Source organism: Pezoporus flaviventris, unplaced genomic scaffold, assembly GCF_033815535.1.
Source record: "Pezoporus flaviventris isolate CSIRO_AGI_PZ_B2104156 unplaced genomic scaffold, CSIRO_AGI_Pfla_v1 ptg000015l, whole genome shotgun sequence".
NCBI lineage: Eukaryota > Metazoa > Chordata > Aves > Psittaciformes > Psittacidae > Pezoporus > Pezoporus flaviventris.
The window spans coordinates 27570931-27591280 of NW_026892563.1; the positions used below are offsets into that span (position 1 = coordinate 27570931).

The 20350-nt window shown below is 36.0% G+C and overlaps 1 protein-coding gene across 1 annotated transcript in view; it reads right to left on the reverse strand.

Moving 5' to 3' along the window:
* The window catches only part of ABI3BP (ABI family member 3 binding protein), a 159309-nt gene that overhangs the window by 108759 nt on the left and 30200 nt on the right, over positions 1-20350 (reverse strand). The window contains 4 exon segments of the mRNA XM_061453908.1: positions 3420-3481; positions 6338-6519; positions 13840-13972; positions 16897-16965. Of these exon segments, the coding sequence (XP_061309892.1) occupies positions 3420-3481; positions 6338-6519; positions 13840-13972; positions 16897-16965 (446 nt within the window).

Genomic DNA, 20350 nt, shown 5'->3' on the forward strand with positions numbered 1-20350 from the left:
GAAATTAACTGGAGGTTTCAATCATTGACATTAATGAAGGATAAAAAATAATCTTCCTTTTACATTAGTTACTTTCCCTTTATTTCTTAACCTTTGTTTATTAACCTTGTTTATATTTCTATTGTGCCTTCAAATGAAAAAAAATCTGCAGCAGATGATCAGCTTTAGAAGTAACCCTGCTTTTCATATGACTGAGAAGAGGGATGAAATGCATTTATCAGAAGGAGGTGTTCATTTTACTGTATTTATCATCAGAAGCCCTACAACCAATATACAAATCAAATCAAAGAAACAGCTCTCAAGCTGTAGTGACATGAAATCCATTTCCACAGCTGATATTATTACACTGCTCACTTGCACGAATCTGAAAGTGTTGCTTTTGAAATCTACCAATGTTTCATCAATCCTCTCCTTTTGGTCTGGAAAAAAGTGTCTATTTTAGATATTTCTATGTCTAATAGAATCTACTACTTGGACAAACAATTTCAGAAACATCAGAATGTCATTTGTAGGAATAACACTATTATATATTATACAATTACATTATTTTCCAAACAGACAACATAAAGCATATAGGTATTAGGAACAGTAGTTATTAAAATTAGTGTGGCATCTCCACGAATGAAGAAAGATGGTAAGTAAGGTATTTATTAATTTCAGAGGAAAATTAGGGTTGTAAATTATATCATAAATCAGGCACCTTAACTTCTGACCATAATCCTATGGTATAATATAAAGGACTGAAGTTCTCAGACATGCTCTCAAACGGCATATGGCAACATTACTTTAAGAGATACTTGTTCTTTCTGCCTCTCATATCCAAATATCCACAAATAACTGTCATACACATAAGAGAATCCTCAAGGAAGCATTACGATCAATCTGGATTGATTAAGTTTTCGAAGGGCGGGCACGTTTTCTTCTAGAGTTTTACAACTGATAGAAGCTGTGAGTCCTGCTTTTTGGCTGGGGAAAAAATAAATATATATATCCAAGAGGACCCCACCTTTCAAACTGCCATTATGAAATTACAGAAACCTAATCAGACAGAAGAGGAAATAAATTTCTACTGCATTTTCCCCACCCTACCACCACCCATTATTTATGGGAAAAAGAATGACCAACTCTAGAACTCTCCTTTTCTTCCCTCCTCTCACTAGTTGGAGCTTACACAGCCCCAGGAGCTTAGTCAAACTTAAAGGATGAACCTGCCAAAAGAAACACAAGCTGATATGTGACTAATGTTGAAAGGGCAGAATGACTAGATAGATCTGTAATGTTGCTTTAATAAACACCCTTTAAAAATGTCTCTTCACAGAGAAGAGTTCGGACCATGCTGATAGGAGCCAGTTGTGTCTCTGGAGCAAAATAAGGCACAAACAAAGCTTGGCCTAAATAGCACTCATGCTGGCTTTGCACTTATGATGTGATTGCATCCCCGAAACATACCCCACCTAATACCTTTGAAGCTGAAATAATAACGTAACTTAAGAGCTTGCCAGTATCTGCTTCCCAGCCTCAGTTTTGTGGCTTTTTGTACCACTAAAGTGAGAAGGATAAGAGATTTTTTAGAATAATCTATGAAATGTTTTCGTATTTCTGTGGAGGCTGATAAAACAGTACTGCTCTGGAGCTAAGCCCTGTGAAGCTAACTAAAAAGACTAGATGTTGGCTCTAGTCCTCCTCTCATGCTTGAGCTGTGCAAATATTTGGAAAACGGTTTTAGCTTACTTTCTCAGGACTTCTCTTGCATAAATAGAATCCCTACTTCCACAGAAGCAGCATAACAGAGTCAGCATCCTGGCACACAGGGTTTGCTAAGAAGAGTAAAGTAACTCAGCTTGCACTCTGTATGTCAGAATGAATTTACCTGGCCTTGGGATGTTGTGTGTAACTTTAAATATGCTAATGGGACCAATGGGAACAACAGTAAGGTTGAGTTTATCACCAACATAATGAGATGAGCACCTTCTTGAATAAATAATCAATTGGCTTCATATTACTTACAGATAAAAGAGGTTGTCTTGAATGTGAGACACAACTGTGCTTCCAATAATCTAAGCATTATGCTGCTCTAACTCTGTATGTAATGCTATAATCAAAGTATTACTGTCCTAAATGAATACCTAATTATTTCTACAGGAAAATGCATGTAATGGACTGTGATTTGATTCATGAAGGAATTACAGGTTTGGTAATTAAAGACCATTGAAAATATTGCACAATATGAAGAAAGAATAGTGAGAAACCATACAGGACCAGTGCCTACCAAGAATGTATTTGGAAAATTAGGCAGAAGAGAACTGTGAAGAATGGATTGTTCCCTCATAACAATCATTACTCATGAGTCAATCCTTTAAAATGTCTGAAGTAACAAGGATTTCTAAAACTTTCCTCGGGAAGTTATCCCATAGTCTAGTCAGGGACAGTACCTTAAAAAAAAAGCAAAACCACAACAAAAAAACAAAACAAAGCAAAACACAGAAGATTAGCTGCTGAAATTTTCACTCTGATGAAAAATTAAGCAAAGGAAATAAGAAGAAATTTTAACCTCATAGTAGAGGTGGTAACGCTCGAAAGTTATGAATAAAATGTCTCTTTTTCACTGTATTAAAACTAGTCCACTAACAGGTTCAGCTGACATACAAATGCTACATTTCTGCTTCGGCTCTTGGAAGCGAAAAGTATCTGCGTGTGTGAATCCACAAACATATGAAAACGCACCCATGATTGCTTGACAGCTGTTCTGGCAAATACCAGATGGGGGGGGGGGGGGGGGAAGCAAACAAAAAAGGTGGAAATTAATAAATATTGGTATTTATGTATTTATTTACAATAATCTTGGAATGCTGTGATGAAACAGTTAAAAATTCTACTTTGCCACTTGCAAGGATTTAATGAACTGCCTACCAATTTTGATAAGCACATTAAATTGCCCCTTCCAGCTTCCTCTGGTTCTACAGTTTCCTCACACGTAAGAACCACTAGTGAATCCAGTAGGATGACTAAGGATTTCAGAAAATCTGAGTATTCACAAGATTACTCTATGAAATAAAAGCACTACCTTATCACAAAATGAACTGACCGCCACAAATACCAAAGGTTAACAAACCTGACTAGCACAAAGAGATAAGCAAATTTTTATGTTTAGAATTCACACACAGAACACCATCAGTACCATGTTCGTTAAACCAGAATCAGTTTATGTCATCATCTCAGCTGAAGTTCCCAATCATTTAATCAATTCACATATATAAACACTTCTTCATAGAGTTACCTAGTTTCAGATTTAATAGTTTTTTTTTTTTTTTATATTGGCAATCTGTGGCCAAAATGTCTTTCTCACTTTAACAGAGAAGCAAACATTTCACCATACAAAATATAAACATGGTATAAAATAAAAAGACTGTTTCTCATACCTGTGTCTGGGAATTAGGTACCAACTTGTACACATTCTGGAGCTGTCCATTTACCTTTTTGCCTGATTTAACAGAAAGATAATTACATAGAATTATTTTTGTTTTGTCCAAAGCAAAGTAAACCAAATGTATTCACCTTTTTCAATAGCTAGGAAAGTTAGGAGGCTTAAATACTATGTATAAAAACACACTGTGTAACAGTTTATTTGGTCTCATCTCCAGATTAATCAAATCACCTGCAAAACCTCCTTTTAACATTTTTACAGAGAGAAAATTAAATGTATTCTTCTTATTCTACAGCAGGAAGTAGAAGAACTGAAGTCATCATTGGGCCCTACTAAGAACTCAGAGGTGCCTTCTTGAATAAATTTAACGTAACCACAACATTAATACGCAAGGAAGAAACTTGAAAGGGGAATTTCTGCATCCCATCTCTCAGGCTGGTACTAGGACTGGCTAAAGGCAGCATGTTTTAAAGTCTCCAATAGTCTTGTGCTCTTTAAGTGCTCTTCTAAAAGAAATACAGATTTACCACTGGTAGCACAGCACAAGCGTATCACTTCGCTTTGGGTCTGACATGATTTCCTTTATCTCAGAATATAAACAAAGTGACCCAGGGATTTAATACCTGAAATTTTTCTCTTATGTTTTTTTTCCTAGCTTCTTAGTATTAGAAACTTCTTGTAATGCAGATGCAGGAGAAACCTCCCAGCACCTCTTATATTCTAACATGATACTTCACACTTCATCTACATCTTCCACCTTTACACCTTACTGCTCCTTTTGTGAACAGGCATGTAAAGACGAGTCAAGTTAAACATTACCATATTTCTTCATACTTCCATCCAAAACAGATAAACATTAGGAACAAATCAACTATAAAGAAATATCAATTGAAACACATTTAAGTTGGCAAGCTATCCTGAAAAATCAATCTTTCAAAGTGCTTGATACTTCTCAGGAACTATTTGCTTAACCACAAGGCAAAGCTGACAAATGTTTCACACTGATTTAATGAGAAAATCATGCTGAGATGGTCAGAAATAAGACACTTTCATCTCCTTTGATAATTTTTGGTTAAGTAAATGTAGAACCTTTGCCATGTCTTTTATGTCTTCCTTGAATAATGAATTAAAACCAGATTTTCCTCCCAATTCCTCCCAACATGTTTAGTATATAACAAAAATTTGGTCTGTGGAGTCAATAAATACAAGAACATGCAAGAGGAATTTCAGTTTATAGTCATTTATATATTCTACAGTAAAGAAAGAAAATCTATAGTGATGGATGTGTGTTTTAGTTTGAAATGCTTCTTAATATATAAAAAAAAACTTGAATTGCTACATGACAGTAGTTAAAACAGGCTAAAAATTGGACATTTTTGCTGACAGGTAAGCTCCTATGCAGAAAGATGGCTACAAATGAATAATAAATGTTCACTCTTTGTTTACTGCCTGCAGCTTATCTACCTACTATGCCCTGACAATATGAAAGGCTTGAATCTGAAAGTGCTTACAACTTTCTGATTAGAAGATAATTTATCAGTAGAACAGAATGCAGATAATACAGGGTAATAGTAAGCTCCTTGGATTTAGGTGCTTCAGAAGCATCCGCCAAATACACAAGTCTACATTCTAGTAAAAAGAAATCTCATTTCATAGAATATGAACTCTTACCAGAAAGTATCTTTCAACCAAACTCTATCTGTCTCCATAACTTACAAGAACCATTCTTCTAGCCTATTAAAAATGTATAGTCTATAAAAAATAGCATTTAGAAATACATTCCATACAAACAGGTCTGTTGATGACAGTGGACATTTCAATTATTCTTGAACACTGCATTAAACTATAAACACAATGCACTCTTCACTGCCTCCTGCTCAAATATAGTCTAGCACTTGATGTACAGATTGCTTTAAAATGTTTAAATGTAGGAAAAAAAGCCATTTAGTAAGCCCTCTTTAGAGCTATACAGCAGTTCCTTCTTGTGAGGCAGGTATGGGAAAAGACTATCATGCTTCTCCACATTAAGTTCATGGTTTAACAATGGCATTATTCTGGACTGCAAAAATGACTCTATGAGTACTGAGCAGGTACTTAAAAGTTATAGCTTTCTAGTTCATGAAGAAGGCTTGAAAAGTTCTTTATTAGGGAGTATGAGGGCTTTTGCAATGTTACAAGCTCTTATCCCTTCTCCTCAAGTATATCGAGCTGTGTAACTTGCCTACAACTTGAAAATGGAAACTTCATATGCATAACGGTCTCATGAGAATTCCCATTTTTCACATTTTGAGTCAAGCTAGAAGTACCAAGAACAGGTGTTCGCAGCATCTTCTGACCAACATCCTGCTCATAAACACCTTTATGTAAATGTCTGAGGAAAATGAATGAAATCAGACAGCGTCTGTTAAGACAGCTCTTCCTCTTGTTAAAAGGGGGAAGCTGCCTATTTCCTTCAGCAGTACATGATGGGGTTAATTTGGTGTCAGTTTGCCTGCATTGTCTTGGGACTTTGGAGAAAAAGCTTAAAATATGACTGAGAGAACAGCCAGAGATGCTGTACACAGCTTCTGTGAAAACCCAAATAAAAACATGCATGACAATGCATGTTTCAAACTCAATTTATGTAATTCTCTGACTGAAAATTATCTTCAAATACAACTTTCCAGCAAGGCAATAAAGAGCCCAATCTGCTGCAGATAGTCTACTATTTGCAATGAGTAGAGAACAACTCTTCGAAGAGTAGCTGGCAGTTTTTCAAACACAAAATATTTCTAGTTATACCAGTTTCTAAAGAATTTATTAGGGACATAAGGAATAGCATTTAAACCTGATCAGTAGCTTACTCTACTGCAGTAGAGGAAAAAATACTGTCAAACTAAGTAGCTGTTTGATTAATTAATGTCAAATACTTACTAGACAGAACTGTCTTATGATTGGAAGTCTTGCTCCAAATACTATCTTCTAGATTGTCTTTAACTCCAAATTCATAAAGTGTGTTTGGCTTCAGATTGTCCACCACTGTCTCTGTAACTGGGCAAAGCTGAAAAACCCATTTCTTGTCTTTACCCTTTTCTCTGTACCGAACTGTATAGAACCTGCTCAACAGAAAAATAAAATAAAAAATAGTATTCTGCACAAAGAAATGTATTACAACCATTTTTGTTAGGAATTACTAGAAAAGTTTCTACCCACCATTGTTCTTGTTCTTTCTGGACCCTTATTGTTATCAAATATCAGAAAAGCCAGTATACCTTCCCTGCAAAAGCAGTACCAGCCCTGTCATCTTCTAGATATATGTATGTTCCCCATGATACAGGCCCCAACAATATGACTGTTATACAAAGAGCAAAAGAACAGTCTCCTTATTAACAACCAACCATGTGTGTGAGGTTCTGACCACAAACTGCAAGCTCATTTTGCAAGCAGTTCCTTTGATTCTGACATAACGCAGAACTAGTTAACCGAATCATGAGTCAAGGACAGTAAGGAAGCCTCAACCAGGTTCTCAAATTCTTCTATATTCACCCAGGGGAAAGTGTTCCCCTCAGAATTAGTCCAAAAATGTACTAAAGGGAAAGCCAGTAATAGTTGGCATTTATATTATAAATGTGATCTCATTCTGTGATTCCGTTATGTACTGCCCACACTTCAAACAAGAAAGTAAACCGCAACATTACTTTCAGCAGTTTAAATTAGTAACATGATGAATTGCTAACAGATTATGAAAATAAAAATATTTTTATAGAAATTTCCCAATTCAGTCAAGCAGCATCTCTCTAAAAATGTATGACTGCAATGTTAACCAGTAAATAACAACACGACATAAATGGTGAGAATTATGGCACAAGAGCTCCACTGCTTACTAGCATCTCACTTTCCATATATGTGCTGAATCACTGCCAGAGTGGGGCAGAAAAAAATCTCAGAGAAGTTTCACAACTTTTTAATCCAAATATTACTGAGATGTTTTACACATAACTTTAATAAAGCATATCTATTGTCCATATCCATCTTATATTTACATCAGCTAAAAAAAAAGAATGAATTCCATCCAATTGCATTTTTCCACACATCAATAGAGCAAATTAAGGCCATAAATCAAACACAACTCTAAACAACCAGATACATGCCCAGTAATCGTTCAGGAGCAAAAAGAAGAAGGGATTTGGCTTGTGAGATTTAAGCCAGATATTATATAGGGAAATACATGTAGGGAAAGGGAGGCACTTTAAGAGAACAACAAAAATGTCTTGTAATCAACTCAAAAGTTATCAAAGGTCCAGATTAAAATGACTTTATGGACCAAACATAATACTGCCAATGCATAAAGCTGCTTTTGCCAAAGCTACAGAAATGCACCTCCAGACTAGCACGTATGTGGAAAATGACTGTCAAGGACACGAAAATTCCTCCTTCATTATTAAAACACAACCTAAGACAAGTGCCAATCATGGAAAATAATTTCAAACACAAAGTTTCACTTTGTTTACATATTTTATCTCATAATAGTCAAATTTGTTTTCTTGGCACCAAAAATACAGGTTCTCCTGGTTTAGTTGCTACAATTCAGCTCATTCAGGTATTTTACCAGGTTATGAAATTAATATTTATCTTGCTTACATAATGCTTTTCATCAGCTCTACTACTTTGCATTCAAAGCAAGCCATAGTTTAACCCAAAAGTTGGAAAGGAAAGAAATATGACAAGTAGTAACTCTTCTCTCTCATCTTATTAATTCCTGGGCTACCAAGTAAAAATTTGCATCCTTATTTCAGGGGGCTGTGATCTACTCACATTTCAGGTGCCTATGTATCAGTTGGACTGACAAAGAATCTTTAAGAAGAAATTATTACTAGCATCAAAATGAAAATTTCTTCTCCTTTATCCTCTTAATCTGTTCATACATAATCACACAGACATTAACAGACAAGAAAAACTTACTTGAAATCTCTGTCACTATCTTGCAAAGGATGTAACATTAATAAGCAAATCCATCTGCAATATAAATGCATCTTGCTGGACCTCATACAGTCTCTTGGCAAGGGGTTTAGAATTGGCAGACAGATCTATCATGAAAATGTGAATCATGAGTAGAAAAAATTTCCTTCTCAGCTTGCCCAAAAGAGGAAATTTTGTTTTCATTTTCATCCTTAGATTTTCCTACCTGTTCTAGTTGAATGTGATAGAAATAAAGTGATTGTATGTGATGGAAAGAAACCAGTGTACTGATCCATTGTGGTTATTGAACAGTCTAAATTAATACGTGCATCTGAAATTATGAGGAAAAAAACCTGACCAAAAACGTGCCCATAATGGATAGGCTTTTAAGTGGCTTCTCCCACTTGCTTCTACTGTTAAAAATATTATATTACACTGTGTCCACACCTGCAGCCTCCTTCTCCCTGTTTGTTGGGTTTTTGTTTTTTTTTTTAAATTAAATAACTGAATTTAATTAATGAATTAAAATATGGAGAACACCTGCATTCCAAAAAATATCTTTCATTACAAATCAAAACTATTAAAAATCTGACAAGATGTGCCACACTATGACATTAGAAATAGAAACATATAGCATAGAAGAAATGTGCTCTCAACTCCCAAGATTTCCAAGACCATAAAAACTTCACCAAGGGTGTAATTATTTCAATGGAAGCTTGTCACCAACACTAAACACACTGACTGTGGTGACAGAATTTCCTTAACAATTTCAATAAAAGCAACCAAATGCAGTTCCATTTACCAACTTGTAAGTCACAATTGTTTGAGTATTAATAATATCCAAATTGTAAACAACATGCACTTTTGGGGAAATGCAGTCATTTGTTTATAGAGTATGAATACAGAAATGCCAAGTTTTGTCATCAAAGAATAACAATTCATTGTTAACCTGACCAACAAGCTGCCAAATAAAGCTCAATTTCAGTGCCTGCCTGAGAACATTCTAGTGATTAAATTCTGTTATCATTTTAATTTCTTCCTTTTACAAACCTTCCTTTCAGAAAAAGATACAACATCAACCAATCAATATATATAACTGAAAACATGAAAAAGTAATAAAATCCAGTTACTGCTCACATATTGCTACTAAGAGAAGCAAAATTGTATGATGGATAAGAAAAACATTAAGTTTTCATGACACTGCCTTGATAAGAATTCCACCGCAATTTTTCCAATTTAACCAAATCTCTTCCTAGCCAGATTCCCAGAAAATGCTTGTACATGCAAATATTTGTGCACAAAAATTAGATACTGGAAATCTTATAAGGCAGATGGTTTTATGAGAGTTCCAGAGTAGTACAGTTTATATAAATATCATGAGTTTATTTGGAACCATATCCAAACCAAAACTCCAAACAATTTAATCATGACGATTTTAGTCACACATAACAGAAAACAAACAATGAAGCCTTGGAGATATAAGAACATTCCTTTTCTGTGTTTTTTTGTTGCCATAGATAAAAGATTATAAAACTTATTTCACTTTAGTGCAGAGGAATGTAATCAGACATACACACGTACATATTTATTTCTTTATAGTTCATTAGAAGACTTCATTAGAAGCACAGTATCCATTTAGTGTTAGAAAGTACTAAAAGAAATTGTTCCAACTATGATTCTTCATATACTGAGTGTTTCACAAATTGGCATACGAAATTAATTATACCATTTCCTTTTTATTGCCAAGTTTACTTTAAAGTAACGTATAAAAAGATGGAAAGAATTACATCACTGATGGTTACCAGTTAAGTCTCTAAAGCACTAATTTAGTTTTCACTGTTACATGATCTCTAACATTCACTTTTTTCACTTCTATTTTTTAGTAGAACAACTGAAATGAATAGTTAGAGGTTCTGAAGAATAAGATGCTGGCCACCAACAAATCTTCCCATGTTTAAACAAGCTTTTAGCATGTACTCCCACAGCAGTAATTCAAAAGCATCTGAAACTCAGTTATCTGCTGCAGTAGGTTTTCCTTAAGGAATTCTGGTAAGTTTAAAATACGTTTTCTATGACATTTGCAACAGATATTGTGATTAATCTGGCAGCTGCACAGTGACAAAGATTTGTGGACAGGCACAAAAGGAGATGTGTGTACATACCTTTCTGAATTTAGGGTTTAAAAAGCCCTACTTGTGTGCTGTGCAACATAAAGATTAAATATGGATTCTTCTGTCTTCCATCTCTTTTTTTCTTACTTTTTTTTTTTTTTTAAAGCCTCGGATATAAATTAAGTAAACCATAAAATCCATACTCCTTGCAAATATTAGGACATGAGGACGTTTAAATCATGGGCAAATAAATTTAAACAATATAAATGCAAATTTGTCAAAGTTCTTAACTGAGATGTATTTCATGAAAAAACAAACTTCTTGGTTTTAAATTTCTATTTCATATTTATTTGGAAGCATGCTTTTTTTCTTCTATACAATCTACTTGATAGAGTAAAATATAGTCTTCTCTCAACAAAACCTGGTTTTGTCGTGCATGGAAAAAATACCTTGTGCTCCTTCCCTCAACTCTCTCTCCTAAAGACCTGAAAGTCTGCTTCTTCAACACCCTGCTCTGTTTTGGCATCTGTAGAATTACTCTAACCTAAGCAAAGCCCCCCAAAAGTTTATGCAGCAGTCTATACTCTCTTTTTCAGACCTACATGGACTGTAAGCAGCCACAGTATGTTTATTATGAAAGTTCTGTCCACTATTGGCTGTTTGAACATTGAAAGAAAGAGAAGAAAGAATTTTACCTACTGCCTCGGAAATAAAAAAAAAAAGAGGAATGTGACTGTGCAGCAGGTTATTAACTACCTCATACTGGCATCAGAAAATAGAAGACATGGAGAAAGCTAACTCCACATTGGTGGAGCCTTTCTGGTATTACATAATTTTCATCAGCTACATAAAACTAACCACTTGAGGTTTTCTGTTGGTCTTTTTGTTTTGTTCTGTGTTCTAGTGCTAAGGCTCTGGCCAAGGATTATAGCCACTTCAAGGAAGTTTTAAAATTTCACACAAACAGCAGTGATTATCTTTGCTTCCACAAAGAATTAGGGTTTGGAGTTATTTTCAGCAAATACATAGCACTCTCTTGGCTTATGCCCTTAATCTCTAGAGAGTTAAGCAACCAAAGAATGGTTTGTCAGGAAATGGGATGGGAACCTTTTCTTCATTGGAGATTTGTGTAAAATACTTCATAGGTACAGAATAATACAGAAATTATGTGTTACTTACTTATCCAATAATTAAGCAATAATTTGACTGAAGCAATAAAATATACCATTGCTTTTTGAGAACATGGCACCTTTCACTCAAAACTTATTTCCTCACAAAACCAGATCTTCTAAGGAATACCCCACTGAGGTCAGATTCTCACTAGACAAAATCTTGGCCAGCATATCCATGCTGTTCCATGTGGTTTGAATCATCTGAGTCAGCAACATATTCAACTAGCTTACATTATGCAAGATTTGTACAGAAGCTTAATGTCCATCCAGAGATGGTAGAACTTGAGGCTGAGAACAGTGACTCCATTGCAGGTCCTGAAGAATTACAAATCTAAAACTTGGTGAGATATTAACTGAAATAAGTGGTCATACATGCCACATACTGCCAATGTCAAAGATTACAGGTCATGGCTGTACAGCAGTCTTAAAGATGATTAACAGTACATTTCAACAGGTCTCAGTAAGGAGAACCTGCCAGATGAAAAAGGACCAAGTGGACTGCCTCTGCAATAGATACAAATGTTGATGAATCTGTTATCTGACTTCAAGTCTTGAGCTTTTCTTACCATAATCTACATTTGACATAGAGTTGAATGGTATCAATGGGAGTTTCATTATATATGTCCTGGGTTCAGCAGTAGCAGTCATTTTTCTCCTTCTTAGTACCTGGTGCAGTGCTGTGTTCTGACTTTCGGCCTGGGAACAGACCGGATAACACTGATGTTTTAGTCTGGCCAAGGACTTTCTGAGCCTCATGCTCTGCCAGGGAGGAGGAGAAGCTGGGAGGAAGTAGAGAGAGGACACCTGACCCAAACAGACCAAAGAGGTATTCCATACCACAGCACGTCATGCCCAGGACGTAACAGAGAGTTATCCGGAAGGGCCAGGGCACTGAGGTGTTGAAGGAGGTATCAGTCAGTGCTTGGTCAGGCTGGGGGGAGGGGGGGGGGGGGGACACACGACACGTTATTGGTCGGCTGGTGGTGAGGTGTTGTATTCTCTTCCCTTGTTATTTCCTTTATCATTAGTATTATTGGTGGTAGCAGTAGTGATTTGTGTTATACCTTAGTTACTAAACTGTTCTTATCTCAACCTGTGGGAGTTGCATTCTTTTCAATTCTCCTCTCCTTCCCTCTGGGAGTAGGGGGAAGGCAAGAAGGGGGGGGGGAGGGGGGTGTGTGAGTGAACAAGCTGCCTGGCTGGTTTTAAACCATGACAATACCAAAGTAAGCAGATTCATGTCTAAATTGACAGATAGAAATTAGGAAAGAAAATCAGAAAGATGGAAAAAAAAAAAAGTGTTCTCAGAACACTTATTAGAAAAATAAAAGATGATAGTTGCAAACCAGATGTAGATGCATTCCAAACATGGGTGCACGAAGTTTCTTGGTTTTACAAAACACTGCCGAGTTGAATGGAGCTTCACATAACATAAATGAAGAAAAAAAAATCTCTTCTGTCATAAAAGGAAGAATACAAAGAACACCAAATGACAGAGCAGGGAAACATCTGTATTAACTATTTCAATAATGGAAGCTGATGAATTTTACTCATCTGCCAAGACTTGCCTAAAATGTAATGGTGTGCTGAGAAGCTACTCAGCACTATGACTTCTCTTGAAACTGCTACTTGGCAAGTCTTCCTGACCTTCACACCTATTGTACCACTCATTAAATAAATTACAGCAACACAAAAAATATTATAGTAGAAGAGATCTTCTTATAATTAAAATAGAAAATTAATGAAAGCTGTACTGTATCAGCACCGGGAAAGCAGTGTCGTGATAAGACCAAATAACAGGAAACAAAAGTCAAATAGCATTAAAACACGGCATAGTAGAACAAAAGATTTACTTTATTTCTACTTGGCCAACATTAAACCAATAAATTACCTATGGTTTAACAAAGTTTCTTTCAATTGACTCAGACACAAACAAAAGTAGAGCCAAGGGTATTGGTTTAAGAAGAACAAAGATCTAGTGTGAAATAGCAAGATTTGTACTTCAACATTTAGCTGTCTGAATAAATTTGCACTCAATTTGAAACTTATTTAAGTAAATGAGAAAACTTACTTCATGTTCAGAATATTGCTTCCAACTTTTTATTTTCCACTGTCAAACTTTTTTCAGCCATACCACATAAGTACACCGATTTAAATTATGATCATAATAAAAAAAGGTTTTCAGTTATGTTACCTGTCACTAGCACAGTTAGTAGTTGCTGTCCAGTCACGCTGAGGGTTGACTAGGATGCCCCAGGAGAGAAACACAGAGGTTGGGGTGAGAGTGCCAACTACCAGCTGCAGAGGCTTTTGATTCTTGGTCCGACCTACATAAGAAACATATAGTTCCAACTAAAAGTTAGTTTCTTTCTCCTGCATTATGTAGGGTAAAGTTTTTGCAGTATGCTTAACATAAGAATTAGATATATGTAGAGTAGGTTTGAAGCTCTGGCTGTCTTGGACTGCATCACAGAAAGCATTGCACAGAGTTTAGGGCATCAGGAAGTCTCTCTGAATGCGACAGAAACAGTAACTTCTTGGCAGGATTCTTAGTAGCACTGAAATTACTTCCACAGATAAGTCATGCTTTCTAAAGCATTCTTCATCAAGGGTTAAATTGAACCTACAAAAATTATTTTCCTTTTCAGTCTAGGCAGATCAGAGTTAGTATCTGGATCTAGGGGCATTTTTTGTTTTAGCCACCTACTACACTGAAAATGTTCAGCTTTTGCGTGATACTTAACTTTACCTTTGATTTGTATGAGCTAGCACAACTCTCATACAGAGAAAGAGCTTTCTTTAAAGAAAGTTTAAAAGCTAACATTTGAAAATGAAGAAATTATCTAGAGCAACCATTTTGAACCTGTAGCTTGTGGACTGCTACAAGCCCAAGGAGAACCTTTGGTGTTTGGAAGATGATTAATTAAAGGAAATCCCTATATTCTTCACAACACGTTACATATCTCAAAAATCTAAAGTATCTGTATCACCTCAAAATCTACAGGTGACCACAAATTCCCTAAAAGTTTATAAGCCACTGATCTAAGGGTCATATTTTTTACTATTGTGAAACAGATCTGACTTTCTTTTCATGCCTTTTGAACCCTAGTAGCTTTTCATTTAACAAGCCCCAGTGAAAGTCTGATTTATACTTTCAACCAATGTGTAAGTGTGCATTTAGAAATGTTAACCATGGGGGTTTTTACTTTATATTGATGATGAGTATGTTGACACCCCTCCCCAAACAAAACCAAAAAAAGCACTCTGTACCATTTGAAATACTGTGGAACATATGATATTTCCAGAAGAGCAAATGCCCAAAGAATTTTCTTGTTTTCTGGACTAGTTCCTACACTGTTTCTCCATTTTTAAAGAAAAAGTAAAACCCAACAGCTTGGTCATTCAGCAAACTGCCTGGCAAATCTGCTATCTATAGCAAAATCCCTTTCTTGATCACTTGCTGAGAAAACATGGAAAATATGTGAAGTTTAAGGAAAAAAAACCCAAGCTCTCATATAACTTGAAATCACACTGGCTTTTGGGAGGACCTATATATGATTTTGATTAAGACTTATTACGCCATTAGTTCCCACTTAGACACTGCAATGATCTATACACCGTAAAACCAGGAATTACCTTGGTGATCATCTATGCTGATCTGTATGAATACAAAACATACAACTGCTCTGTATTAATCACAGTATGCACTAGAGTGTCTCTTCCAGAAATGCAACCAGTTTTCATTTTTAAATTTAAAATTGCAGCAACTCAGAACCTACCACAATTATTGGTGATTTTCATAGTGTAACTATTCTCATTACTAAAAAGACCTGCCATATATGTAGCTAGCATTAAAGCAACAGCTGTTCTTACATCTTTGTCTGCTGGAGTGAAAAGTCAATTATCTGAATCCTGTTCCACAGGATTTGCTTTTTTTGCGTTTTTTTTTTTATATATGTGTATGCATATATACATATGCACATGTATATGTATATGTATATATATACATATATATATGTTGCATCTGAAAACTAATTCACCTTTCAAAATCTTTCCAGACGTACAGTTTTACATCTGGCCAAGAGCAAGAAATTAATTCCAAGCAGTTATCGGGAACTAGAAAAAGGCCAAACCCCATGCAATGAGCAGGGACATCTTCAATTAGATCAGGTTGCTCAGGGCCCTATCCAACCTTACCTTGAATATTTCCAGGGCTGGGGCATTTACAGCCTCTGGGTAGACTCTTCCAGTGTTTCACCACCCCCACAGTAAAAAAAAATTCTTCCTTATATCTAGGCTGAATCTCCACTCTTTAAGTTTAAAAGCATTACCCCCTTGTCCTACTAAAACAGGCCCTGCTAAATACTATATAGTATACACGTATCAGTTTATTCTTCAGAACAGTCCAGTGATCCTGAAAATCATCTCCATATTAAATTAAGGAATTAAAATCTAACAACAATATTAATGACATGATTGAGCTAATGCAGAAAGTCATGGGAACAGATGAGAATCAAATCCAGATTTCTACTTTGCTATGTACAGTTTAAACTAGAAACATCCCACTTTCCTTAACCCAATGCATCAGCAAACTTAGTGGTAATACTGACTTACAGATATATACAGATACATACATATATATACAGATATATATATGTGTATATATATACACATATATATGTATATACACACACACAAACACACACACACAGACACACACACGGTACCATTTTCCAATGAGAAAAAAAGAGCATCAACATGTACATGAATGAAGAAATCCTTACTGGTACCTTATAGAATCATAGAATCATAGAATAGTTAGCGTTGGAAAGGACCTTAAGATCAACAAGTTCCAACCCCCCTGCCACGGGCAGGGACACCTCATGCTAAAGCATATCACCCTTAGCAAGACTAGCTTCAGTACACTAGATTACTGTATGCAAAACTTTTACTTTTTTTCCATGCACTTGTGACCTCTTTAGACATCAGAAATTAGCATTCTAAATTCAGTTTTCATTTGTAATAACTTTTTACAAGAACAATCTTTAGGTACCTCTTCATATTTTGACCACCACATTTTTGACCAATTACTGACTAGGAAATACTGTCCTACATTTTATCTTCCTGCTTATGGAATTTGTGCATCCCAGTCAAGCATCTACAGTTACTAATATCTTTTCAGAGAAACCCAGTAAAAGATTCTGTTTTTCTTCAACTACCTTAAGAAAGATATGCAGTAATGGTAAAATACCTGAACAAGATTTCTTGTTACTTGAAACACGTGATGGTCTTACTGAAACCAAATAGCGTGGCTCAGCATCTGTAAATGAAGAAAGCATCAATTAGTACAGATGTGCTATTTATTTAAGAAAGGGATTAACCTATAATTAATAAGTCCAATATTCAGTCAATGCTTGACACATTATCCAATCTTTGTGATTTCCAGGCATGTTTGCTTTAAGCTTATTGGCCAATCATTCAGAAATACTCTAGCATTAGGAAAAATAATACACCCATGCAGAAAATATTTGGCAATTCTTTTTGACTGTAACACAACAAACAGGTGAACATGGCAGGACATACATGTAACACTTCAACTCAAATATTAAGTGGAAAGTGAATGGGAATGAAAACCTGGACAAAGAGGAAGACATCACAGAATCACAGAACGGTTTGTGTTGGAAAGGACCTTAAGATCATCTAGTTCCAATCCTCTGCCCTGGGAAGGGACACCTCACCCTAAACCATGTTGCCCAAGGCTCTCTCCAACCTGGCCTTGAAGACTGTCACAGGTGGAGCATTTGCCACTTCTTTGAACAACCTGTTCCAGTGCCTCACCACCAGCACAGTAAAATGATACCAAAATAGAAAAGCAAAACATGTAAAGTAATAAGAGGGCAAAGCCTAAAGAGTACAACCAGAGATATCTACTCTCCTGACAGGAGCTGGAGGAACTTCTCCTACAATATTTTCTATGCTCTGTTTCAAGCCATGCACCTTAGATTTCATGTTGTAAGGCTGGAAGTAAGCAGACTCTCATAAAGAGCTGCCCGATTGTAAAAAGAATAAACAATATTTTAGGTGTGCATACACCAATAGACCAATACTAAATAATTCAAGATTTGCATGATAGTCTGGTCACAGGAAACACCACAATGTCATATAAGTTTAGCACAGTCTCCAAATCAGTTACTGTCTTATTTTATAATTAGGTTTACATACTTCTTCCAGGGTCAATTTAGGAGATTAATTAGACTATTAGGTGCTTTGACAGTTTTGAATAGTCTTTATGAAAGCAAAATTATTACTAACAGTTAAGAGCAAGGGACTTATATTTGTGTAAAACCCACAAAGGGCTGTGACTTTGACTGAAATTTCTGGGTAATGTTACACTAGAAATAATGATGCATGTAATAGGACAGCAACAATTTAAGTGATTTTCTTATTCAATAAATTAATCTCAGAGACAAATTGCATTTTTCAGACTTTCTGACATTTACACTTCTTTTAATTTTACCCCCTATTCATTTTCTCCCAGGAAAAATAAACCTTTGCGAAATTGTTTTTAAATTAATTAAAATAATAATTTAAATTATTATATTTATCTTAACTCCAGTCCAAATGTATTTGTACCACTTCCCATAAGAGGTTCAATTGCTTCACTTCAAAAAGGTAACAGAAATGACTGTTTTACACAGCAGGGAAAAAAAAAAAAAAAAGCCAAAGCAAAACCAGCCCTACCAAAGAAGAATTTTTGCATTTAAATTCATTCCCATGGAAATGGCCTCAGTTTCTTTAAAAGTACACAAGAACTGCAGCCATTCTAAAGGATGCAGAGTCATCACTAGCTGGGTGTCAGTGTGAATCAGCTTGGAAAATTTCTGGCAATACTAGTCTTCATAGGAAATAATGAAATTAAGTGAACTGAATTTTATATGAACTCTTAATACATTTCAGAGACACTGAATGCAGTTTGGATAACCTGAGGACATTGTGGTAAGAGGCCATAACCTCAGATGCATTCCCGTTTCTGGCAATGAAAGGCACATAACTTCACCCTGCAGCTTAAAATAGGAAATATTTTGATTAAAACAATGTTGAGATGGTGATTTTAGTTTGGGGAATTCATCTTTAGAAAGATCTTATGCTTGACATCAGATGTCAGAGATTTTTGCCCTTCTGAACTGTTTAAAACCCAGCTCTATTCTCACTGAAGAAAGAGCAACACTAAAAGCTGTAAGAGCTTCCAAAGATATATCCATGGGCAGAATTTGGCGCACCATAGATTCATCAAAACTACTTTAGCTACATTTTTTCTTCTAAGAAAATTCCTCTGTAAAATTCCTATATCTAGTTTAGACACATATATTTTCATCTGTATCTATGGATGAGATACTGAATTTCCTGTCTATCTCAGTGTAACAGATACCTTGAAGTCTACCAATTAAACAGAACCACTGAGAAATCATTCAAATTTTTTATTAAATTCAGAAGCCCACTAGGTTTTCACACTGTTTGGTCTTCTTGCTAAGAAATGTATGCACTGATCATCACCACAAAATGGAAATCACTGGATGCTACCACAACTCAGTTAATTTTCAGGGGCTTAAAATATTGCCTTATCCATGTATTAAACTTTATCAAGCTGCAAGAACTGTTTTCCTGTGTTCCTTTATGATGCCTATATATATGCATAATCCTCTCTATGCATCCATGTCTATAAGAAGCAGGAATCTTGGGGAGAGGTAATATAGAAGGAGAAAAAGGAAATGCTGTTAAATACTGAAACCTAAATAAAATCATAATTTAGCTTGTGCTACTTCCTCTTAATGCTTAAGATAAATTAAACTGACTGCTGAAATAAAAGATAGGCAGCAGAAAGGTGACCATTCCGACCCATAAAAATATGAGGTTCTGACTGTGTGTCATTATGATTCACAGAATATATCAACTATTTACACTGGCTTTGGAAATCTTAGCGGTTCCTTGCTCCTTAGCACGTTCTTGAAGGCCTGTTACTGTAAGACTAACCTGCTACTGCCTAGTCCCCTTTATTAAGGCTGGAATGACAAATGTAATGGATAACAACTCTTTCAGCTGGCACACAACTATTGCTGCAGATCAGAAATAAAGACCATATAGTGACAATCTTCAATTCTTTAGCTATGAAGTACTACAGGGTGAGGAAGTTGACGAGGCCTTCTACAGGCAGCTGAGAGCGGCCTCACAGTCACAGGCCATGGTTGTCGTGGGGGATTTTAACTTCCCTGATGTTTGCTGGAAGGACCACTCAGCAACCCAGCCACAGTCCAGGAGTTCCTCCAGTGTATGGATGATAACTTCCTCCTGCAAATGGTGGATGAGCCAACCAGGAGAGGAGCGCTGCTGGATCTCATCCTCACTAACAAGGAGGATCCAGTCGAAGCAGTAAGGGTTGAGGGCTGCCTTGGTTGCAGCGACCACGAGATGGTGGAATTCAGGATCTTGTGTGGTAGGACCAGTAGAATAGCAAGTAGAATTGCAACCCTGGACTTTAGCAGGGCAAACTTTGGCCTTTTCAAGCAATTGCTAGGGGAAATCCCATGGGCAAGGCTGCTTGAAGGTAAAGGGGCCCAAGATAGTTGGTTGGCATTCAAGGATTGCTTTTTCCGAGCTCAAGATCAGAGCATCCCGGCACATAGGAAGTCAAGGAAGAGGGCCAGGAG